This window comes from Sebastes fasciatus, chromosome 8, assembly GCF_043250625.1.
Source record: "Sebastes fasciatus isolate fSebFas1 chromosome 8, fSebFas1.pri, whole genome shotgun sequence".
In the NCBI taxonomy this organism is placed as follows: domain Eukaryota; kingdom Metazoa; phylum Chordata; class Actinopteri; order Perciformes; family Sebastidae; genus Sebastes; species Sebastes fasciatus.
The window spans coordinates 12,534,399-12,559,976 of NC_133802.1; the positions used below are offsets into that span (position 1 = coordinate 12,534,399).

The 25,578-nt window shown below is 40.5% G+C and overlaps 2 protein-coding genes across 3 annotated transcripts; one reads left to right on the forward strand and one right to left on the reverse strand.

Annotated features, from left to right (window-relative positions):
- The first annotated feature begins 635 nt into the window (after window positions 1-635).
- LOC141772469 (voltage-gated purine nucleotide uniporter SLC17A9-like) lies at window positions 636-12,215 on the forward strand. The gene is made up of 13 exons (XM_074643462.1): window positions 636-1,085; window positions 2,942-3,139; window positions 3,235-3,374; window positions 3,655-3,754; window positions 3,877-4,001; window positions 5,996-6,095; window positions 6,187-6,283; window positions 6,396-6,483; window positions 6,586-6,620; window positions 7,061-7,176; window positions 8,089-8,144; window positions 8,252-8,281; window positions 8,419-12,215. Exons 1-13 carry the CDS (start codon window positions 961-963, stop codon window positions 8,583-8,585), a joined length of 1,377 nt encoding a protein of 458 aa, XP_074499563.1. The 5' UTR covers window positions 636-960; the 3' UTR covers window positions 8,586-12,215.
- A 4,668-nt stretch (window positions 12,216-16,883) lies between these two features.
- ythdf1 (YTH N6-methyladenosine RNA binding protein F1) lies at window positions 16,884-24,013 on the reverse strand. 2 transcript variants are annotated; one of them, XM_074643463.1, is made up of 6 exons: window positions 23,616-24,013; window positions 22,395-22,422; window positions 21,676-21,770; window positions 19,939-21,579; window positions 18,738-18,782; window positions 16,884-18,389 (listed from the first exon to the last, which is right to left on the reverse strand). In XM_074643463.1, exons 1-6 carry the CDS (start codon window positions 23,643-23,645, stop codon window positions 18,375-18,377), a joined length of 1,854 nt encoding a protein of 617 aa, XP_074499564.1. In that variant the 5' UTR covers window positions 23,646-24,013; the 3' UTR covers window positions 16,884-18,374. The 2 variants fall into 2 exon arrangements, with proteins under 2 accessions (XP_074499564.1, XP_074499565.1); XM_074643464.1 differs by lacking the exon at window positions 22,395-22,422 and having other exon boundaries at window positions 23,616-24,011.
- Between the last annotated feature and the right edge of the window lie 1,565 nt (window positions 24,014-25,578).

A 25,578-nucleotide genomic window follows, 5' to 3' on the forward strand; every position in this document is an offset into this window, starting at 1 on the left:
TTCTGAGTCGTGAGCTTGCATGTATGCAGATCTTAATGGAAAATCCACAGATGCTTAGTGTATCTCTAAGAGCAGTAGTGGAAAGTATCTAAGTACATTTACTTGTAAGTACAATTTTGATGTACTTTACTGCAGTATTTCCATTTAATGCTACTTTATACTTGTACTCCACTACATTTTGGGGGCAAAAATACTTTTTACTACACTTATTTGACAACTAAAGTTACCAGTTAAGAGTATACTAGATTTTGAAAATTATCCAACCAAAGAACCCAGCTCAGTGTTGTCAACTCTTTTCCAATGAATGGAACCAGCAGCACCAGCTCCAAAAGTCCCTCAAGCTAGCGAGAAAGTCGCCAAGTCGGCAACACCGACAGCCCGTCCCTTCAGGTCTCCCTCCAAAGTTACTAACCCCAAATTATCATTATGAACGTAAACAACAAACATGGCTATTTTTAGTACTCGCAGCTGTCAGAGCATTTGATTTATTGATTGTAATGAGAATTTAAAAAAACAAAAAAATTATTTGAACAGCACTACAGTACCAACCCTACCTTTAATGCAACAATAATTATAACCCATTAGTATAATACATATGATTCTAAAATGGGCCTTTTGGTACTTTTAAGTATATTTTGATGCTAATACTTTTATACTTGAAGTTTTTGAATGCAGGATAGAGTATTTTTCCATTATAGTATTGCTACTTTTACTTAAGCAAAAGATCTGAATACTTCTTCCACCACTGTATAAATGTAGAGTTATCGATACTCCAATATGCAAATTGTATACCCATTGAAACCGTCGCTAAAACCTTCCATTCAGTCAAACCACGGAGGTTTGTTCCAACAAGTTTTACCAGTTTGGCCTGTCTGCCTGAGGATATGAGGTAAAGCTGAAGTGCGGCTCTCAGTGTGGGAGAGTCGCACTGATTCTTGAGAAAGAACCAGTGTTGTTCAAATGGCTGACAAGCACACATCAGGAGACGGCAGGAATAACCTCAGTAGTTCTTTACTGGATTGTAAGGTTTATGCAGCCAGTGGTTCCACCAAAAAGGAGTCAGAAGACCGGAATCTGTGGCCCAGGTGAGACTGCATAAGATTTAGATCAGACTAAAGGCACTTCAAACTTCTGCAACAGGAATTTAAAAAATGTTTAAACAACAGGTTGCCCTCATATCGTCATCATTTACATTACATGGTACAAGATTTCTTAAAATGAGCAGAATGTAAACGTAATGCATGTCAATCTTCGCTGACTGAAACAGATGTACCGATATGAACTCGATATGCACTGTACTTGTATTGACGAGAACTTCAAAGACATTTTTTGCCTCTACGGATGCCAATGTCAGTCTGTCTATCGGTCGGACTACTGCTTTAGTCCAGACTGAAATATCTCAACAACTACAGGATGAATTACCATGAAAATGTGTACAGCTAGTCAATCCTACTGACTTTGGTGATTCTCTGACTTCTCCTTTGGCACCACCAGCAGGTTGACATTTGAGATTTCTATTGAAATATCTGGACACTGATATTTGGTACAGATATTCATGTTTCTCAGAGGATGAATTCTAATAACTTTGGCGATCCCTTAACATACCATCTATAGCGCCATAATCAGGTCAAAATTTTAACTTTTTCCAATACTTTAGTTTATGACCACCTTCAAAACTAATGACATTCCCATCAGCCTCAGCTGTACTTTGTCTTTAGTGCTAATTAACAAATATTAGCATGCTAATATGCTAAACTAAAGATGTTGAACTTGGTAAACATATCTACTAAACATGTACATGATAGCATTATCATTGTCACCATGTTAGCATGGAGCTGCAGACCCCTAGGCTATATTCGAAATCGCCTACTGAGGAACGCAGTATGCAGTATGTGACAGTTAAAGAGATGTATTTAGTAGTATGCTAGACGAGGCTTTAGCCTTTAAACCAGCTCTTAAAGCACTGGACAAAAAAAAAGGACTCATCACTATTGCACTATAATCGAAAAATACAACTTTGATTTTGTTGTTTATGTTCTGCTTGTTTCCTTTATAAGATACTGCAGCTTTAAACTATTTATTCTAACAGCTCATAATGAAGTCTGACCAACAGGATCATCAACGAGGGGAGACGGGAAATATAAAATATTGATCCACAACATTTACATTACTCAAGATGCTTTTTCAGTTACAGCAACTAAACAGTGGTTCCAGGTTCCTGTTAATTTATAATGTAAACAACCGATCCGTCAACAAGGAAATAAAAGCCTCTGGTCTACAGACCAGTCTCTAGAGAGCTCCAGCTCATAGCGGTCTCTGAGCGTGACCGCCTGGCTGGAGAGGTGGCGACCCCGGCAGGCGCTAGCTACCTGTCACAGCAGTTTGTGGAGCTTCTAAACTCCGACAACGGTGGAGCAAATGTTCGATTCGCCATCTAACTTCGTAAAACTGCCGATATTAATAATCTACACAGTTGATTTTTCGCCTTAAAAACTTTCAGAAGTGAATTTAGTGATGAAATAGCTACAAAAAATTTAAAAAACGAGCCGTTTTTGGCTGCTGTTGTTGTAACGTAGCCTGTAGAGGTCCAGCGCTTTGCATTGTGGGATACAGTAGACGAGGTAGACTGGTCCGATGCATACTGGAGATTTTTTCCAAATCAGTACGACATCCGGGTATTTTTGGCATACTGGAGATTTTGCTTTTGTTCGCATACTGCATACTACATTTTGGCCAAATCAGTCCGTACTTCTAGTATAGTATGCGGTTTCGAATACAGCCCTAGTCTTGTTTCATCAACCGTTGACATTACCGGCCTGGCACCCACTTCTCCACAAGTGTGTTAACCCTGTTCTTTAATTAGTTTGGTTAAATTTTTTACCTGGCACATTGTGATCCATCTCATTGAGTTGAACCTGTTTCCCTTCATGCTTACCTATAGAGCGTTGGCACAAAAATGGACCGTGATGCTGTTTTTGGGCAGCTGCCTCCTCTACTGCGCCAGGATGGCCATGCCGATCTGTGCAGTGTCAATGGCAGCCTCTTTCCACTGGAGTAAGATCGATACTGGGCTGGTTCTGGGCGGATTCTTCTGGGGTTACTGTTTCACACAGATCCTGGGAGGACATGCCAGTGACAAGTAAGCAATTCAGCTGGTAAAACAGTGCAGCATGACTTCAAACAATGAGCTAATGACCTTTTATTTTAACGCTATAATATTTGTCGTTGTGTTAGGGTGGGAGGAGAGCGCGTCCTGTTAATCTCTGCAGTCTCGTGGGCTCTGATCACAGCTGCTACTCCTCTTCTGGCCCACTCAGGCTCTCACACACTCGCTCTCATGACTATGGCCAGATTCCTCATGGGAGTAATGCAGGGTGAGAGTTCAGTATTGTAATAAGCATGTAAAGGAGTAGTTTGACATCTTAGGAACTTCTTCCGTTCACTTTTTTGCCCAGAGTTAGATGAGAAGATCGATACCCCTCTTAACATTGAGAGTGGTATCAATCGTTTCATTTAACTCTTGCCAAAGGTAAATAAGCATATTTCCCAAATTGTCGAACTGTTCCTTAAAATAAGAGTTCCAGTGCTGCAGGGACGGTGAATATACTGTAGACTAATATATGGAATCTGAGCGTGTCTTATAATGTCTTATAGGTGTTTATTTCCCGTCTTTGGCCAGCCTTTGCTCACAGCGTATAGTGGAAGGAGAGAGAGGGTTTTTAATGAGTGCCATGAACAGCGGTTCCAATCTTGGGTATGTTATACACACACACACACACACACGCACACACACACACAAATACACACCAATACATACATAGCCAAAACCATCTACCTCTAGTGACACCTTTTTGTTGCCTTTTGCTGCTCTTTCAGAACATTGCTAGCAGGTGGGATGGGGTCGCTGATGCTGGACCAGTACGGCTGGGAAAGCATGTTCTACAGTATTGGTTTCATGGCCGGACTCTGGGCACTCAGTGTTTGGCTGTGTTTACTAAAAGGTACAGTAGCTACTATAGTCAGACACGTATGCCTGAATAACAAAGTGACCATAAGTCGTCACTTTGCTGTCCTAAATGACCTGGACAGAGTATGGAGAAAGCTACATTTCTTAACTCTGTCTCTCTTTTTACTGAAATATCTCGACAACTACCGAATGGATCAGCATGATATTTAGTACAGATTTATGAATCTTAATGACCTCAGTGATCCCCTGACTTTTCCATTTTGTCAAAGTTATTTCACTTATCGAGTGTATTTCAACATCTGCAAGATGGATTGCCACAAAATTTTGTACAGACAATCATGGTCCCCAGTCGATGAATCCTACTGACTTTAGTGATCCCCTGACTTTTCCTCTAGCACCACCATGAGGTCTCAACAATTATTGGATGAATTGTCATGAAATCTGGTACACACATTCATGTTTCCCTCAGGAAGAAATTAAATTACTTTGATGACTTTCCATCCATTGCCATCATCGGGTCAAAATGTTAATCTGTCTAATACTTCAGTTCATGAGCAAATCCCAGGCGGCAGCCTCCGAGTCTGAAAAGTGAAGCCAATGCGGAAGTGCCTTAAACTTGCATTCTTTCCAATAGCCAGCAGGGGGCGACTCCTCTGGTTGTAAAGAGAAGTCTGATTGTATAGAAGTCTATGAGAAAATGACCCTACTTCTCACTTGATTTATTACCTGAGTTAACATTGTAAACATGAGTTTATGTTCTCAATCGCAAGTCTTCTTCAATACAGCATGATGTTCGTTTAGTAAATGATCTTCCCATTTAGAGTCAATATGCTTTAGGGTGTGGTTACCTTGTGATTGACAGGTCGCTACCAAGGCGTTGTCCGGTCTGGCAGTTGTCCATGTTTTCGTCTTACAACTTTAACCCTTTCACAGGGTGTTTTCAGCTCATGACAGTTAACTGTAACCTTTTTGGTCACCTTAAAATGTCTTTTTGAGTGCTACAGGAATGAGTCAAAAAACCCGAATATGAGTTAGCATTTTAGCACTTCCGGTTCCCTCGTCTCAAAGTCAGTGGGTTTTTTGGATGTTTTTAGTTAGATGCCTAAAATAAGGTCTGTGGTTAACACGAGTTTAAGAGATTTAACGTTTTGTTCTACGACATAAAATACATCAATAAATACCCCACTCATGAGTTTTGAAGCTTTTATTTGTCTTAAAAAGGCCGTTACTAACAAGTGGCTAAATGAGACTACAAAACGTCATCACGTCGACTCGTCTGCCTTCACAGCCTCGTTGTGTATACTCGCGCTCATGCAACCGTGGTGTAGTTCGTCTATAGCCTAACGTTAGCATTTTACTTCTGGTGATTGCGTTCAAGCTTTAAAAATCATAGAAGTGGTGTTCATTTGTGAAGATTATCTTGAACGTGTAAGTATTATAAACGTTTGTTTGCCACAGAGCTTATTTTCTGCAATAATCCAAAACCCAATGGAAAAATCCCATTGGCTTTTTGTCGAGGGAACCCATGGCGATGCTAACTTCCTGGTTGGCCCACAAAAATACTTCATCCCTGGAGCCCTCTATTAAGCGTTCAGCTGTACTTAGTTCCACCCTCTCGTGTCACTTCTGGTTGCAAAAAACCAAGATGGTTCCGGCCAAAATGCCAAAATGCCAAAATTGAGGCTTCAAAACTGCAAACCAAAAGGGTGACGTCGCGGTGTCTACGTCCACTTCTTATATACAGTCTATGCCAAATACCTGCAACACTAACGACATATTGTATTTATGGCTAATTAGCAAATGCTACCATGCTAACAAGCTAAACTAAATCAGTGAATATGGTAAACATTATACCTGCATCCGCATGTTAGCGTTGTCATTGTGAGCATCTCCGTGGCAAAGTCACAGAGATGCTAGCGTGTCTGTAGGCTCTTACCCTTATTTGTACTATGTTGCTGTATGATAAACTGTGTCATTAAGGTGTGGTGGCAAACAACAGTATAACATAATGTGCAATGTCCGGTTCAGGTTCAGAAGCTGCCCACAAGCGGATGGAAACAAGTAAAGACCCACAATGGAGTTTGTCAAGAACACACTGGCTGAGTCTTTTGAAGAAGCCTCCTGTCTGGTAGAGCTCATTCTTTAACCCTTCACTGTTTACCAATGCATGATTGACTTCTCAGCCTAACCCCTTCTGTCTTTGTCATCTTCTTTCTAAGGGCCATGGTGTTTACTCACATGTGTGGATCCTGCACTTTCTACACGTTATTGTCATGGTTGCCAACATACTTTGAAGAAACATTTCCACATGCACTGGTATTTGTTTTCTCCACCATATGTCAATAGATTGTGCCACAACAACACTCCAGGCTTCAGACGGCCTCAAGTTAACTACATTGTTTAAATGCCAACCTGTCTATTCTTGCAGGGGTCGGTGTATAATGTAGTTCCATGGCTTGTTGCAATTCCGTCTGCACTGATTGGAGGATATATGTCAGATTTTATCATCAAAAAAGGTATTTAAACAATTTTATTGTTGTACAGTATGTGTTTTGAGGTCAGTTACTATACCTTTAATTGAAAAAAAGATGTTTACGCCTTGTGTTTCTTTTCTGTAGGATGTGGTGTATTATTGGTGAGAAAGACAATGCAGGTAAGACTATGTACTATAATTCAGTGAACCATATAGTTGTGTTGTCTAGTGATATAGAGTGTGTCTGTGTGCAGTGAGAGGTTTGTCCTGACTGGTCTGCTGCAGTGCTCAGAATGGAATTTTTGTGTCTGCTTCAAACATGTAATGACAAGCAAAAGATGTACAAGTACTGTGAATCACTGCTATATCTTGTGTGTGTGAGCCTCTGTATGGGGAAAATTAAGAATTGTTGTAAGGTACACGTATATACTGTATAACTGAAAAGCTTGACTTTTAGATTAATGGTGTAAACAAAGTGCATTTTTATATCTTATAATTCTGAACGAATACTATTTCAAATCAAATTGAGAGTGATAACAAGTTGAAGTCCTTTTGTTTTTGTTTTGTCCGTTTTGAATTGTGCTTTTAAATGTCTCTCCTGTACGTCTCTCCCTCATCAGTTCCTTTCCATGGGCGTATCGAGTATGTTTATAATATCTCTGTCTGGAGCTGTCACATTTCGCTCTGCTGTGATTTTCGTCTCTGCATCTATTGGTCTATCCACATTCGGCACCAGGTATGTTACATTATTAAATAATATTCTGTCAGCGTATTTAAACTGTTACAACCTCATTTAATTCTTATGAATGGTTTGTCGACGAAATTCATCTATATGGCAGGCTATATGAATCACTATATGATTTTCATTTTGGGCTCATTGGATCCACAAGAGTCTCAGCTTTACAGTGATACCCAAATTATGTAATTCCAAAACTGTTTAGGGACCCCAGTATGCAGAAATATTCCAACTCAGCATTTTTAGAATAGGCAAAAATAACACACTTATACTGCATGCAAAAAAACTGCATGTGATTATCATAAAGTTGGCATGTCTGTAAAGGGGAGACTCGTGGGTACCCATACAACCCATTTTCATTCACATATCTTGAGGTCAGAGGTCAAGGGACCCCTTTGAAATTTGCCATGCCAGGTTTTCCTCACCAAAATTTTGCCTGACTTTAGAGCATTATTTAGCCTCCTTCCCTACAAGCTATATTCCAGCAGCGGATTAATACATGTACGGTCCTTTAGTAAGTACGGCAGCAGGACTGTGTATGTGGGATTGACTCAAAATAAACTACAGGGCTCTCATTGTGATGAAGGAACATGTTGTCACCCAGAGCAATGATGGGGCTTATTGATGTGTTTTTCATGTTTTTTTAACAACAGTGGAGCTCTATATGGCGAAGAGGAATAAGATATGTCAGACTTTGGGTACACAGACGATACTTGTTAGTGGATCAATTAATTGTTGGGTTTGTTCTTTTCATGGGATTCGCTGATAATAATAAAAATATACAATATCACCAGACTTATCCTTTACACCCAGTCATATTTTTTATAGTGTTGTAAACTGGTAAAATAGAGTTTGTGCTAGTCTTGTGCTTTAGATGTTGCTGTTTATGTAATGAGTTTCAATGTGTTTCAGTGGTGTCGGAGTGAATGTACAGGATCTCACCCCATCATGTGCTGGTGCCCTCTATGGTGAGTTTCTAGCAGTCTACATTTCAGTTTCATAAAACTGTGCTAAATTTGTTTTTGTTTATTCTTGTTCTTTGTTTTTGTTGATCAATTTTCCTTTTCTGCAACAGGTTTTATGAATATGATGGGAGCTTTCATGGGTATGTATCCGAGAATCTTTTACTCTTCTCTTAATAACTATTGTATCTGGAATTTAAAAATGTAAAATCTCCATTCTTACTACTGGCACTGATCTCAAAAACCTCTTGTCCTTTTCCCCTCGGTGTGTGTTGCACAGGACTGGTGATGGTCTCTGTGTCGGGTTACCTGATCGAGGTCACGCAGTCGTGGACTACCGTGTTCTCCCTCATCACGTTAGTGAATACCACAGGCCTCTGTGTTTTCCTCATCTTCGGAGATGCTCGTCGTGTCGACCTGGAAGATTACAAGCAGGGTGTGATTTGACCCAAATGGTAAATGGTCTTGCATTTATATAGCACCTTTCTAGTCTTGCGGCCACTCAAAGCGTTTTACACTACATGTCAGCATTCACACATTCACACACACATTCATACACTGGTGACAATGGCTGCCATGCAACCTGCCCATCAGGATGTAATCTAAATACTCATTCACGCACCTATTCAGGAGCAATTTAGGGTTAAGTATCTTGCTCAGGGACACTTTGACATGTGGACTGGAAGAGTCGGGGATCGAACCTCCGACCGCTCTAGGGTTAGGGTTCAACCCCCCAGAACACCAAAGATCCTGACACACCAAGTCGAACGTCAGCCGTCGGACAGTTTGGGGCTGTTGGGGAGCGTTCGTCGGCCTAGTTTTTCCGGTGTGTCCCGCACCGTCGGCTCTAGTCTGCCCGTGTTGGAGTTTTTTCATCCGATTCAGCATGTTGAATCGTCGGGGAGAGAAATCACTCTGATTGGCAGTTCAGCTTAAATGAATCAGTACACGGGAAAGAGAACGGAAGTGAGGAAAGCAAGCCAACAAGTAAAGTCAAGATGAAAAACACAGAAGGCTCTTCTCATTTCTCATCTTCATCTCGTCTGATCATAACAATACACGGATATTTTCACAGCGACATGGCCATCTGGAATGAAGCTAAGTGGTGAGTGAGAGTGGTGTGAAAATGGTCGGCAAACGCTGCTTTGTTTCATGTACGTATCATAACGACAGCTTGTATATCCGCCGTCCTCGGTCTTCTGGTTTCCCTTTTTGAATGACGAATACAGACTACCACGACCTGCTGCTGTGGAGAGTTATTTCATCTCACGCAGGCGCAGAACGTATGTGGTAGTTAGCCGTCAGCTGTAGTCTTTGCAGTGTGTTCAAGTGCAAATAAGGCCACGTGAAGGCGACGCAACAGGTGGCCTTCGTCGCTGCTAGTTCTTTAATGTCGGGTTGGTGTGTCCCCAGCTTACCCCTAGCCTCATAAACAGCAATATACATCAGACATCACAATGGTTTTAAGACGAAAAAAATATTTTTATTTTCATAAATAACTGTTTTCATTGGTCACTGATATTGTTGGCTTAAAAGTGTTAAGTTTGGCTGGGCAGATGAAAAAGTGTGATAAAGAGAGTTACAGGGGTGAAAAGTGTTTTTCTTTCTTTAATTATTTATTTGTTCATTTGTTACTAAGGGAAGGGTACCCACTGGCATTTTATTTTATTTTTTTAATTAAATATTTAATTATTTATGAGATATAAACAATACAATATAGTATAGTGAAATAATTGTTTTGGATGGTATAAAGCCATGCTTTCTTTGTCATCGTTTTGACAATGGAATCACATTTTTACTGCTCATGAAAGTACATGAAAATACTGCAAACTTACCCTCATGAAAATGAAGGAACTTTAATATTGTATTGTATGTTGTACGTTTTTGTTCTGTTGTGTTTACTGTAAGTCACTCTGCATAAAACCAAATGTGACTGCATTGTACAAATGTTTGACTGTATAAATGTTGAAAGTTTGATTTCCACACAGAAATGTTTACATTAATAATGGCTAGATGCAAAAATGCAAGCTGCTGGTGACTGTTACATCTATAAGAGATGAATTATAGCCAAACTGTATCAGGGCAAATTGAGACATTACTTGAGACTTAATCAGTTTTCACCTGTAGTGTCATTATTGAGCGAGGTGAAAAAGACTTGTGTCCTGACGTGCAGTTTACTTAAACAGGAACTGATTTCACCAAAAGTATTTAAAAACAGCTCTGGTATTTATAATTACATTATGTATTTTTATTCTACTGAGCACTTTTTTTAGAAAGCATTTCAGTTTCTGTGCTATTCTACAGTTTGGTTATGGTGTATTTAAAACGTATATATTGGTGCTTTGTTATATATCTAATTGTTAATGAATTACCTTGTTTAAGGGCTGTCAGTTGTAGATTTCCATCTTTCTTGCTTCTGTTCTGCACAACAACAGATTTTGAGAAAACTTGGTCATATTTTCTGTTTAATTCCATTGTCAATGGTTTTTAGGAATCTGTGTGTTTTGACGAGGAAACTTACAAGTGTATTAATTCACTATGAAAAACAAAGTGCATTCAGAAAGTATTCAGACCCCTTCACTTTCTTCATATTTTGTTAAATGTTGCAGCCTTATGCTAGAATTTAAATTTATTTTCACTTATCAATCTTCACTCAATACCCCATAATGACAAACAGAATTTTTCTAATTTATTAAGAAGAAAAAACTGAAATATCACATTGACACAAGCAATCAGACCGCTTACTCAGTACTTTGTTGAAGCACCTTTGGGGTCTTCTATGACACAACAATGTTTGCACACCCGGCTTTGGGGATTTTCTGCCAGTCTTCTCTGCAGATCCTCCCAACCCAGGTAATCACACCAGGGTCTTGTTTTTCACAGTCTGAGTCCTTTAAAGAAGTGCTTTCTTGCAAACTCCAAGTGGGCATTCATGTGTCTTTTACTGAGGAGAGGATTCTTTGTCACCAAGGCCCTTCTCCCCCAATTGCTCAGTTGGTCAGGCTGCCAGCTCTAGGAAGAGCCTTGGTTGTACCAAACTTCTTCCATTTAAGAATTATGGAGGCCACAGTGCTCTTGGGAACCTTCAATGCAGCAGAAATGTTTTTGTAGCCTTCTCTAAATCTGTGACTCGACACAATCCGGTCTCTGAGCTCTGCAGGCAGTTCCTTCAACCGCACGGCTTGGTTTTTGCTCTGATAAGCATTGTCAGCTGTGAGACCTTCTATACACAGCCTTTCCCAATCATGTCCAATTAATAGAAAGAACCACAGGTGGACTCCAATCAAGGTGTAGAAACATCTCAAGGATGATCAAGGGAAATTGGAGGCACCTGAGCTGAATTTCAAGAGTCATAGCAAAGCGTCTGAATACTTGTGTCAATGTGTTATTCCAGTTTTCAGTCTGTTAGCAAAAACATTCAAATATCCTGTTTTTCGCTTTGTCATTATGGGGTATTGAATGTAGATTGGTGAGTGATGTAAAAATGTATTTAAATTATTTTAGCACAAGGTTGCAAAATAACAAATTAAGAAAAAGTGAAAGGATCTGAATGTGGCTGAACTTATGTAATAGAGAGACTTGTCTGGAGAAATGAATGTGTATTGGACTTTTGGCATCACATGTGTTTTTATGACTTGTCTGTAGTGTTTAAATTGTATATTGTGTTTTCATAAAAGGTCAAGATGACAATAAAAAGTTCAAGTATTTTAAAATGTGTTGATTTATGTGAGGGACCATTGATTACTTTGGGGCAAAATATTAAATAGATTCTTCTGATCATTATAAAAAAATGTTGAAAGTCTGGGACAAGACGCCACCTGGTGGTTTGAGGCAAAATACCCAGAGGATTCCCTCTAGCCTATATTGTTCTATGTAGTCAGATTTTTGTTGATGTGTAAAAATTAAAGTTTCCATGAAAGGCCTTTAAATCAAATTATACTCTGATCACATAGCCTACTTGCTTGTTTTGCTTACAGAAACTACAATTAACATTCAGATGAAAAAAAGTGAAGTCATAATTTGGCCATGAGCTTTTCTTTAATATGTAAAAATAGAGACAGAATTGAAATATTGTTTATTATTTCTATTTCATTTGGGCTCAAACCCTTTAAACCTTAAGCTAGTTAAAGTAGCCAAAAAATTAAAATGATCTTTTATAAAGATTTTATTTTATTCAGAGGAAATGAGAATTAAAAGTTTCCCCCTATTTTGGGGATTTGCTACAACTACGTTACATTAATCGATGCAGAACCAGAGATATCCTCTTTTTTATTCCACAAATTCCTAATCTTTGTCAAAGCCTGGTGCCTACATTACCCACAAGGCAACTCTACCTCTGATAGTTTGGTCGGAGTTTCGGGTGTGTTACGCTAGTGGTGGCTAATGTAGCTTGGAGCTGCTAGCCTGCAGCAGGAGAGCTGGATATTTTGCAAATATCTGCAGCATTTTGACCCAAACATTTCGACATGAAAAACACTAAAAGTCCTCTCACCTCAATTACAAGTGCCTTACTCCTGAAATTACCCTGTAGGCGACCTTTAACCCCAATTCTGAAAATGTCAACATTTCTTAGCAGCGCCCTCTATATGGACCGAGATCTAATGAATGTGACAACCGGCCCCGTTCTCCCCTACTCCGTAACACCTGTAAACACTCTTTGAGTTCCCTTTAATGCAGGTCTATTACAATAGTTCTTGCACAGAAATAAAAATGTAACTGACAGATGGAGGCTGGTGGAAAAAAAGAGCCATGATGGAGCTATATCCATCGATTCACTGCAGGTCGGGGTTTCAGCACCCCGGTCAGCGCATCTCACTGATGGAGAAACTGCACCATACAGAGCCGGCAGCAGATCCGGTACATGAAGCCGGTCTGACAGACGTTTGAATGAATTGAGAAACATAGGAGAGCTGGATAAAAAAGTCCTCTCACCTCTATGACAAGTGCCTTACTCCTGAAATGACCCTGTAGGTGACCTCTGACCCCAATTCTAAAAATATCAAAAAATTTTAGCAGCGCCCTCTATAGGGAGCGAAATCTAATGAATGTGACAACCTGCCCCGTTCTCCCCTACTCTGCAACACCTGTAAACACTCTTTGAGTTCCCTTTACTAACAGGTCTATTACAATAGTTCTTGCACAGAAATAAAAATTGAACTGACAGATGGAGGCTGGTGGAAAAAAAAAAAACATGTTAGAGCTATATCCATCGATTCACTGCAGGTCCGGTTCCAGCACCCCGGTCAGAGCATGCATCTCTCAGTGATTGAAAAACTGCACCAGTTCATGCAGCCGGTCTGACAGTGACAGACGGTTTAACGGGGGCAGCATCAGCATACAGCGTCTCATACAGAGGACAGGCATGACGTCATGACGTTACTGCTTCAGCCTATGAGGACCAGAGCACGCAAACCAGGACGGGGAGGCTTGATGTAGAGAAATGTCTAATAGAGGCTATAAAGAATAACAATAAAAAAAAAAAAAGGAAGACTAGTGTGCTCGGTGTTTTTTGACCTGAAGGTGTGATATTGGACTGAGGCGCGTCTTTTAGCTCTCTGAGCCTCTGAGCCTGCAGGACATCAGCCTCCACCGAGGGACGGTATTGTTTGGCCTGCTTCACCTCCATCTCCATCTCCATCTCTTTATGATGCAGCCGGGGATGTTTCCACTGAGGAGAGAGCTGGAGCCGGAGACCTGGACATCAGATGCATCATTATGTGTTATGCGGAATGAAAGCAGAGCTGCAACACACTGGAGGAGCTGGACAGTTTATTATGGCGTTATTATAGTGGAGGAGCTATAAAGAGGATGACTGTGAACAAGGACAAGAAGATGAAGAAGATGAAGAAGCGTATTGTTTGACTGTGTAAAATGTGGCATTTGTGTTAACAGTGTTGTTTTATTTGTATAAAATAGAGATTATATTTGAGGACATTTTAAATACCCTTGTATACTGCGTTGATGGCGCCCATAAGGCCTGTCGAGTCATTGATGTGTGTGTGTGTGTGTGTGTGTGTGCGTGTGTGTGTGTGTGTTTGATCCTGTGATGCTTTTAAAGCTCCAACTTTCCCTGATGAGGTACATCAGGATCAGCAGGATCAGCAGGATGCAGGATGCTTCTCCTCGTGTTCACGGCGGACCTTGATTTATTAGCCATACAATTAAGGCACGCGGTGAATGCCAAGAGAGGAATCCTCCTCCACGTCCTGCATCATTCATGAAGATGGAGATATTTAAAGCATCTGCAGAGAGAGAGAGAGAGAGAAAACACCTGACTGTGCTCTCAGGAACAAAGACTGCCTGTTTTTCCAACATTTAACCAATCTACATTGTTTTTCTTGCAGATTTTGTACTTGAAGTTTTCCCATAAAAACTACAGTAAGGCTGTCAGATCAAGCAATGACTCCAGATGTGGGCAGATGTGGTGTAGAATTCATATTTTGGTAACAAAAAAATAGATCAGGGCTGCAATTTATTATGATTGATTAATCAGATTATTAGCCTATAGCCTATATCATCGATTAACTGTCTATTTAAAGCCACAGAAAATTAATCAATTATGAAAATAATAGTTAGTTGCAGCTCTAGTGATGCTTTCAAATTACTTGATTTGTCAGACCAAAAGTCAAAACCCCAAAGATATTCAGTTATTATTTTGTATTTTATCATTTATATTATTATTATATTTTTTAATTAATTATTTTCAGTTAGTATTTAAAACAGAAAAGTTGAATCTCCTCTCATTGGGGAAGCTGCGACCAGAGAGTAGTTGGAGTTTTGGTTATTAAATGATTTAAACAATCAATTGTAGCTTATTGCTTTTTTTTGTACTTGACTAATTGTTTCAGCTCAAAAAATGTTTGCACCTATATTTGTGTTTGAAGGATAATAAATTAATAAATATAGCATTACAAATTGGCGTGTATTTATTGTCACAATAATAATTAAACTAGCAGCTACTACAGGTCAGCTACACCTCCACCTGCCTGAGTGAGCTGTAACACCTGAACACCACCTATTGGACTGCAAAGTTAACCAAATCTAATGACAAAAGAAAAAAATGTAAGAACATCAACAATATACAAGGCAATATTAAGATTACTGGGTCATGTATGAAAAAAATATTGTAGCCTAACAAAATCTACTTTTATGGAATTAATCATGTTGTAGGAATTTCAGATGAACACATCTGGAACATAACGGTACCCTGTGAGGTCAAATTGGGAGAATCAGAATTTGAATGTTTGTCATAAAGTGAAGGATGAAATGTTTCTCTATGGGTAGAGAAAATCCTCTTACTTCTTAAGCTAAATAAACTAATTAAAAACCCTCTATTTTCACAGTCTGGTGTTAGTACTTTTACTTAAGTAAAGGATGTGAATACTTCTTCCACCACTGTTTATTACTATGTCAGTGATTTCTTCATCACAAGGATCACATGAGTCGGGACTGATTTTATAAACTAGTTGCAAAGTTTACAACCAAGGTAAATCAGTTTTTAAATGTCATTACTTTTTTGCACCTCCATTCTATTTAAAGTATCTTTTTAAAGCTGCAGTAGGCAGAATATTTTTGGCATCATTGGGCAAAAATTCCATAATAACCTTTCAGCATATTGTAATTCAAGTGTTCTGAGCGATAACTAGACTTCTGCACCTCCTCATGGCTGTTTTCAGGCCAATCACAGGTCATTTCAGAGAGAGAGTGTTCCTATTGGCTGTGCTCCGGTCACGTGACTGGTACTTGGCGTTTCTTCAAGCCATGTCAACCTGATCTCAACATGGCTGCTGGTTCACAAACTTTCTCATTTAACAGCTAAACAGTACACTACAAGATGATTCTGAAATCAATTAAGGTGAGAAATAGGCATTAACGTAACATGATATTGATTCATATTTGATCAGCGCTGCCTAGTTTGACGTTTGGTCGGAGTTCACGAGTGATTGACAGCCGGCTCTCATAGACAGCAGATGGACAGCGGACCTCAGATCAGCTGTGACTGCTTGTTTTCTTCCAGTCTGTGAAATCTTGCAGATGCCGTTAGGAGCACCGGAGGACACAGAGACACATGATTTTTTTCAGGTTACCTGTTTTATGTACTACTGTCAGGATATAGTGACTGTTTTATAAAAATAACTTTTTTAAATTCATATTTGCTCCAATCTCGCCTACTTCAGCTTTAAGTGTTTCAGATGTGTGTGTAAACAGCAGCTGCACAAAGGGAATTTAAAGGATAAAGCTGGTTAAACTCTAAATTTTTCTTGTCGACAAATCCCATGAAATGATCAAAACCAACAACGAATTGATCCGACTAATGTACACATTGATGTGTATCCAGAGTCTGATATTGCTTATTCCTCTGTATCACAGAGCTTCATTGTTGTGCAAAAATGATTAAAAACACATTTAACTCTCTCATTTACATGATGTTTCATAATAAATGACAATTTAATGAAACAAACTGTGACCCAGAATTTAAATCTTTCCGGTAAATGGTGCCTGAAAGCCAAATAAGTGTCATGTCGAGAGCTAAACAACATACTTACAACCATATTTCATAAAGGAATCAAAAGAGATCTCGTAAAAGACAATGATATTTAAAAATGTGAGACAGAAATTTTGATTTTGGGGAGTTTTTCCTTATTTAAATCAAGGTTGTCATACACTGTAAATACTGTAAATAACATTATTGAAATGCATTTGATCGTGCACACAGAATCCTCGTCATAATAAAAACCCACAGAGAACATATAAGTATATCTTTAATAATGGACATGATCAAATCTAAGAATGTGATAGTGACCTCTGATACAATGGATATTTAATTCAGGGGTGACTTTAAAACATTTTTTTGCATAAATTTTCTATAATCCAATACCAGTAATATAACTCTGATTGCTCCACAATCGTACTCCCTCTCTTTTCTTTCACTCTTGCATACACACAATACAGCAAGCAAGTTAAAAAAAAAAGTCACAAACATATACCATATAGGCTAGTCTCTGGGTTTTCATACACTTGACAATAAATCAGTTAAGTATAATGCTACAGTTAAACATTTCGAGGCGATCTCAGTTAGAAATGCCAGTACATTAAAGCTTACATTTTTTCTGAGGATGGTGTGGACAGGTTATAGCGATGGAAATGATGCTGAGATTATAATTTTTGTTAAGAAAGAACAAGAAACAAAAAGAAATAAACAAAGTGACAGGCCTGGCTTGAGTTTTAAAAGCAGTACATGCTACATTTCCTCCAGAATTTCATAAACAGAGACTTCCTGTTTGAACACGAGGGAAATAAAAGTCACCGAAACAAGGAAATAAGACAGAAAGCAAATTTTGTGTTGATAAAAACCTGAACTCATACAGTATATTTTAATTCCATCCTTTAAATAAGAAAGAGAGGGACCACTTTTAAGCGACATCTTTTCCCTGAATCTCTAGCTGAAAAATTTTGAGGTACAGTTCTGGAAAAAGAAAAATTTAGTGCTGAAAAGAAATGTTAAGGCTCTGCTCTATAGGAGAGACAACATCCCACATATTCTCCACCTTAATGTTCAATTTAATCAGCTGTAAGCCAGGTGATACATTATTCAAAATATTTTCCTAACATTTACGCGTTCTAACGTCACAACCTTGCACGATTATGTCTATGCATACAGAAACTTTCAGCGTTCACATTCCCCCACCAAAGTAAAACACCCCTCACATTTAAAAAAAAGGGGCTTTTATAGAAGTTATTTTTTTTCCGTCTGATAATATAAAATACAACTGGCCACAAACAGATAGCAGACATTTGTCAATAAAGTCTTGTTCACTCATTAAGATTAACCAATACAAGCACTTAACATTTCTCCAACACACAAACCACAAAGTGAACAGTCACTGAATATCAGCAGCATGTTGTCAAGAGATTTTCAAAAAACAGACGTGCAGATATTTTGTTACTTATATTTAGTTAAGAATGCAAGTTTCGGGGTAGCGATAAAGATTTGTAAGGCTAAAAAATACAGAAAAAAAAAACAAGAAAATATAGATTATTGAAGCGATTCGACTGGTGGAACTAGCTTCATCCCTGCACACGTCTTAAAGACTGGGAGCCAGGAGCATTGTGGGTCAACACTTTGACGTGGGCCAAAGTCAACAGAATTAAATAGAAAAAAATATTAGTTTTCAATTTCTTTATGTCCTTGTGTTTCCTTTTTAAATCTAAATTATGTCGACAGCTGTCTTCTGTTTACTTCTGACGATCCTGGAAAAAAAAAAAAAAAATCAAGAAATTATTAGACTTAGATTAATCCATATCAATCACACCTGTAATATTCCAGGTGTGATTTTTATAGCAGTAAATTACGACAGTCATATTAAACAAAAAAAGGCCCAGAGTATTTGGCCATATTATGTTATCGTTTTACTAAAATCTGTTGTCTAAATCAATGATTCTGAGCAGTTGTTCTACACGTGAAGAGTTTTGTCTGGTGTGATGCAGAACAGTGGATCACAGTTAATTGTACTAAGGATCAATTTGATGACTTCATATATATGATTCTGCATACATTTGTCATACAGTGATATACAGTATATCAATATCAGACTTTACCTGATCCATTCGGGATCGGCTCTGTATTGGGGCAGGCTCATAGCTCTGTTAAAAAAACAAACATGCAAAGCTTTATTCAAAAGTCACATTAGAAATACACATCATCACTTTTAATATTTAAATATCTCATCAGCAAACGTTCCAATCGTTTCAAATCAGTGACCAATGTATACAAATGCAGGTAAAAAGAAACAGTCAGACAAGTAGCTAAAACAGTACTAAAATACACCTGCTTAACATGCCTAATAGTGCCACTCAGAATTATGTAACTGGTTTAGTTACGACAGACAACTGAATGTATATTTGACACCGTCATCAGATCTAAAATCACATTTATTTTTATTATTTGAAATCCAGGTTAGGCGAAAATATTACAGGATTTCTCAGGATATCTCTATATGATATCCAGAGCTTATCACACAGCTTTGTTGAATACTCGATTCTGATTGGTCAATCACGGCATTCTATGGTCTGTTATTTCTTTATAGCAGACCGTTGCTATGGGCGCAGCTCTGATGTCGGACTCTGGCAGACCATATTTGTGTCAAATTATTGATTTCATAAGTAAGTAGCCGTGTAATAAGCGGGATAATGTATAGCTAGCGGGTCATTGTTGTGAAATAAAACCGGCTCGCTGTACATAATCACTTACATATAATATAGCAGCAAACAAATATTTGCTATGTAACGATATAGAGGAGTAATGTCTACCTGAGCAGAGAATGATGTCACTCTCCCTCTGTGTGTCTTGTTATCTGAGGTTCTCTGTACTTTGTTGACATAGCCGGGCCGGCCGCCGAGTGCCTTTTGGTGCATGTGGGCGTGCCCCACTGACTAGCTCATAGCTGCCGCTCTGCACTGCTCTCATACGGCGGTTACAGCCAATAACGCTGTCCCGACAACGATGCATAGTGCCCACCGTGTGGTTCCCCCTCAGGTAAACACTGTTAGCTCTATCAGTACCATTAGCTGCGAGCCGCTAAGAGCGGTCTTGAAGCACTAGATATGCTTTGAGTTTCGAATTTAGCACCTAAGGAATGTACCAGTTCAATACTATCATTTTAATTTGAAATGAGGGTCTTGCTTTTTTAAGCGATACATAAGATTTCTCTCCCACCCCAATATTTTTCATACAGTTCCTAAATATCTTTACTCCTCTAATTTACAAGTGTCATGTGTTAAATCTAAAAGGAATAATTACCTTTTTCACCACCTCCTCCTCCTCCTGCTTCTTCTCGTAGTGGGAAAAGTCGTCAAAGATGGAGGTGGTGTGTTTGTACTGGGCGATAATCTTGAGCACCTGTTTCGCCTTTTCCAGAGGAACCTCTTGAGTGTCACGTGAGTTGGTGACTGGCTTGTTGTCATTGTTCTCCAGGCGGATGTGGCGCAGCTGGCTATTAGGCACGTCCTTAACAAACAACCAGTTCACATCAAACTTGCCCTTCCACTTGTCCTGCGCCCAAACGCCAGCGCTGGTGCCGTAGTCCACAGGCGAGCGCATTTCGGCCACGCCGCAGAAATGGCCGCTGCCGTTGACGCTGAACAACAAGTAGACGGGACCTTTAGAGTTCATGGCTCTGAAGGCCGAGTCCAAACGTTTGTTGCCGTGCTCTGTGCTGCACCAGATGGAGTACTTGATGGAGCGGTGGATGTCGTCCTCGGAGTAACTCTTGATGATGAACACGCGTCCGTTTTTCAGGTTCCAGTCAAACTCCTTGGGGTTGTAGCTGTGGGCCGCCCGCAGCTTCTCCAGCACGGGGTGGGATTCTGCTCCCGGCTCCGGAGGCACGCCCCCGACCCCTCCGCCTCCGTTACCAACACCGCCACCGTTAGAGGAGCCGCTGCTGTCCAAGCTTCCGCCACCGTAGCACAAGTTGCGGTTGCGTGGGGCTATCCAACGGGTCTGAGGTGTTGGAGCGGAGTTGTGGTTCTGGTAGGACTGTGGAGGAGGAGGTGGAGGACCCATGGTCATCTGCTGCACGAGGGACTGGGCAGACTGTATGGACTGTTGAAGGGGGGGCAGGAGACTGGCAGCATGGGAGTGAAGCTGGGGCTGGTGCTGTTGGTGATGGTGGTGGTGGTGGTGATGGGGGGGCAAAGGAGGGGCCATCTTGGTAACAGCCCCTTTATTATCCCATGTATCGATGTCCATGTTGTGTTTAATGGGGGGCGGAGGCAGACCTCCTCCAGCTATGGGTGTGCCAGGTTTGTTTTTGGCCTTTTGTTGCTGCAGCTTGGCAGGTTTACTAGCAATAGCAGCCCACGATGTCGGTTTCGGCGGGGGCATTCCAATTGGTGTGCCGCCGTTGCCCGTGGCAACAGCTGCAGCTACACTGCCACCTCCAAGAGAGCCTGCGCTCTTCACGCCCGAGCCACTTCCTGTCACATCCCCACCTATTTTTAGGCCCAGCATGCCCTGCTCCAGGCTGTTCATACCTGGAGCCTTGCTCAGGGTGTCACTATGGAAACCCGTCTGGCCATCGGGGACTAAGGTGCCTCCTAGAGAGCTCGGTGGGTAGCTGTAACTTCCCCCGTAGGCTGAGCTCTGAGTCTGCTGGCCCTGAGTCCCGCTGGTGCCCCAGGCTGAGAAGGCCGGGTTCTCTGGGAAAAAGTTAAACCTGTGAGGGTAGATGCTGCTGCTGAGCCCACCCGGCTGCCCAAACACCGTGTCGTGCATGAAGTGGTGGTCTCCATTGCTGAGGGGGGCATAGGGTGTCAGGTAGGGGATCGGTGGGTCACCTCCTGTAGACCAGGGAGCCTCACTGAGAGGGTAAGGAAAGCCGATGGAGGGGGCATAGTAGCTGGACAGGTACGGGTCTGTCATGGATTGATAGCTGTTGTTCTAAAAACACAAACAGAGTTAATCTGTTAGGGCAACAAGATGCGGCGATATTGAATAATTTTATTGTCACAAAAGACAAGTCAAGGTGTTTCCTACCTGATTAGACTGGTTGGTGAGATAAGGCTCAAAGTCATTGTCATGTACTGTGTCCTTCTGGTGGAGGGAGCCGTTCTGCACTGAAACCGGAAAGCCTGCAATAAAATCAGACTGTTGTCAAAGCTGAAATTTGCACATACTTCCAAACAAAATTATGACGCAAAGTCCATGATGAAAATATCTAAAATATCTGCTACTGTACAAGCTGTAATTACAACATCACAGATTCCCCCATACATACAACTAAAATGTCGTCTGCATTAACACGAATAGCTTGTTTCTAACATCCCCATTCTCTTATTGCTGGACTAAAGTTGTTGTCAGAGAATTGAAAAAGAAGTCCACGGGTATTTAGTGTTGCATAGAGATTTAAAATAGATTTTCCTGTCTGCTGGATAAACGTAGCCTTTAGCGGAGTTGACCTTTTGAAAAGTGCAAGGTGTTCTCCATTGATAAGCTGTTTTGCCTTTACGATGATGTATGTTCATTACTGCACAAAACTATAAAGCAAACACATGGATGGAGATATGTCATGATGCAAAGACATTATTTGGGAGACATTTGTTGGGATTTTCTCTGTTGACATAAGAGCTATACAACAAAACATGGGTCAGTTATCAGGTATGATGAGGTAGCAGTTATGCTAAACAGGTTTTATGTGCAACATCTTTTGGATACAGCAACATCTGGAGGTTTCGGGAGACATTTTCCCTTCTTACCTTTGCTTGCATCTTGTCCTTTCGATGTCTTAGTGATCACATTGAAAGGAGGAATGCATATGAGAGGAGAAAAAAACACAACGCTTGCATGGGTCTCCAGTGTTATTCAGAGCATCACACATTATCCTCTAGCTGCACAGTGACATGTTTTACACTTACTTTACACTATACATCCTATTACCACTTTATAGACTGCACATATGTGCATATTACATTTATTTATTGACACACTATGTTCACCCATTCACTCTGTATCTTTTATATCTCTATTATTGTTTTCATAATTGTTGTATACCTGTACCTCTCCTGTGTTTCACTCTGTTTGCTGATGTTTGATGATGTTGCTGCTTTGACACCTGAATTTCCCTCCGGGGATTAATAAAGGTTCATCTTATCTTATTTTATTTATAGGGCAGGTTATAAATACGAATATGTTTATACTAGAATCCATTTCTTATGTGGGAGACCTGAGGGAATATGAAAAACATTAGAATCTCAAGATTTACATTTTTTCTCGTAGACCTCTGACTTTATTCTCATAATACTACAACTTTTTTCTCTTAAACTATAATATCTCTGTTATTGTTTTTAACATTTTTGTATACCTTTACCTCTCCTGTGTTTCACTCTGTATCTTTTATATCTCTATTATTGTTTTGTTTTTTTAATCATTTTTGTATACCTGTACCTCTCCTGTGGTTCACTCTACTTGCAGATGTTTGCTGATGTTGCTGCTTTGACACCTGGATTTCCCTCCGGGGATTAATAGAGGTTAATTTGATTTTATCTTATATAGACTGCACATATGTGCATATTACATTCATTTATTGACACACTATGTTCACCCATTCACTCTGTATCTTTTATATCTCTATTATTGTTTTTATAATTGTTGTATACCTTTACCTCTCCTGTGTTTCACTCTGTTTGCTGATGTTGCTGCTTTCACACCTGACTTTCCCTCTGGGATTAATAAAGGTTCATCTTATCTTATCTTCTACCTCTAGACACCTGCCTGACACACACAGTAAACACATCCAGTGGAAGCTGAGGTCCAGGCCTGTTGGTCACACCAGAGAGCAGTGTTGTAGCTAACCTCTCCTCTCAGTGGGCTAACTAGCAGACTAGCTCTGTGAATGGAGGCATCGTCTTCTCCAGAGAGATGATGAACACACACCTCTCCTCTCTGAAGGAGAGAAAGCGCTGCTTCTCGCTGCTTACCTGAGGGTCAATACTAGCGGCAGACATCATTCATCCACCAGGTGTTGTGACAGACTGAAGGAAGCCTGACAACACGTCCAGTGCTCGCTGTGCTGTGCGGAGAGGAGAGGAGAGGAGAGGAGAGAGAGGCTAGCGGTGGTAGCAGCGGAGGAAGCTGCTCCGCGCTGGTTGCTAACAGTTACTAACAGTTATAACCGTTATAACCGTTAACCGGAGCCGTTAACCGGAGAGTCTCTGCTCCGCACGTCGCTGGCTCTCCGCGCTGCCCTGTCCACATTAATCCAGCGGGGCTTCAATCCTCTCCGTTAGATTAAAACACCAACCCGCCTCGGTGGCCCTGCTCACTTGCCCCACTGGTTAGCTTCATCCGGGCTCTGAGGGGCGGAAGTGACGTCGGGGACGTAAGAGACGCATTCAGGGCTACAGAGCGACTTCTGACTGTTCTCTTATTATTCTCCTCACTTGTACTCCAGTACAATAAGAAATATCTCGTTTCTTATTTATTATTATTTTTTTTTTAATTTATGCCGATTATTTATGAAGTCATTACTCCTCTTTCTTCTTCTTCTTCTTCTCTTTTTCTATTTTCTTCATCTATGCCTAGTGATTAAGAAATTACTGTTTATTTATATATATAATAATATATAAATCACATTTCTTTTTTATTTATTTAAAGGGACTATTTGTAACTTTCAGAAATGCTTCTTAACAGCGACACCTGTGGCCATGAAATCAACGAAAGTCAGCGTCGGGCTCGCGCTTGCTCGCTCTCAATATACCTGAACGAGCATCACTCAAAACAGTGAGGCGACACACGTCAGCTAAAAGCACAATATCACTCTATATTTCAGCTGCTTGGCAGTAATGTTAGCTGACCAGACGAAGGTCTCTCCATGAACATGATTTAGATCTGGTCCTAGTGTTGGCTTTTCCTGCCTAAGTGCAGGTTGAAGCAGCGGCGCTCTGCAGCGAGTCTCCTCTGCTCTCTCCGCCCGCAGCCGGAGAGAGCAGAGGAGACACAGGCACCCGGTCGGTAACGAGAAGACTGCGTAAATCTCTGTAGAGCTCTGTCACTTCACAAGACATGGAAAACCTCTGTTGGTCTGGAGGAGCTGCAGCAGTTATTTCTGCACAAACGTCCCCTGTGCATTCTCTAGGTATTCTCAGAGCTAAACTAACTCTTCTGCAGTGTGCAGTGAACGCGCGTTCACGTCTAGAGGTGGAGCGAGCTGAGCTGTCTGAGTGAAGGCGAGCAGGCAGAGGAGGAGGGTACAGCGGCTACACGCGAACGCGCATATGCGAGCGCGCATGTGTGACGACCCGCTACATTTATGCGCGTACAAAGTTACAAATAGTCCCTTTAAGAAATTACTGTTTATTTATATATATAATAATATATAAATCACCTTTCTTTTTTATTTATTTCATTTGATACTGGTTATCTTGTATTAAATTATATGTATTCTCTCTGTGAGATCTTATGTTTTTTGTGTTTGTTCAATAAATAATGTTGACATATTTACCTTACATTTACTGACTAAAAAAAAACAGCTTCAAAAAGCTTCATTCATTTTCTAATTAAAGTGACTGTTTGTAATTTCTTATATGTATAAATCAATCCTGGTCGGTGTCCCATGCGCACTCGCGTGTGGCTACGCTGTTCAGACTCAGACTCCAACACAAACTACACGGAAGCACCAAAACCGCAAAATTATATCTAGTGAAGCCCGTCTTGCAAAACAGCGTTGGCCTCGGTCGTAGTACGCGGGGGAGACCGAACCTTTGTCCTCCAGGACCTTTGGTCTCTGCCTGCCTGCCTGCCTGCCTTCACTCAGCTCGTTCCACCTCACATTCATGCACGCACACTACACACTGCAGCAGAGTTAGTAGCTCTGAGAATATCTAGTGAATGTACAGTGGACGTTTGTACAGAAATAACTGCTGCAGCTCCTCCAGACCAACA

Bases quoted from the DNA above. Each gene is read 5' to 3' on its own strand.
- LOC141772469 (XM_074643462.1), top strand. From the start codon at position 961: ATGGCTGACAAGCACACATCAGGAGACGGCAGGAATAACCTCAGTAGT. The intron at 1,086-2,941 runs GTGAGACTGCAT...GCTTACCTATAG, and splicing joins GACCGGAATCTGTGGCCCAG to AGCGTTGGCACAAAAATGGA. The intron at 7,177-8,088 runs GTATGTTACATT...AATGTGTTTCAG, and splicing joins CTATCCACATTCGGCACCAG to TGGTGTCGGAGTGAATGTAC.
- ythdf1 (XM_074643463.1), bottom strand. From the start codon at position 23,645: ATGATGTCTGCCGCTAGTATTGACCCTCAG. The intron at 22,423-23,615 runs GTAAGCAGCGAG...GTGATCACTAAG, and splicing joins CCGCTAGTATTGACCCTCAG to ACATCGAAAGGACAAGATGC. The intron at 21,580-21,675 runs GTAGGAAACACC...TTGTGTTTTTAG, and splicing joins TCACCAACCAGTCTAATCAG to AACAACAGCTATCAATCCAT.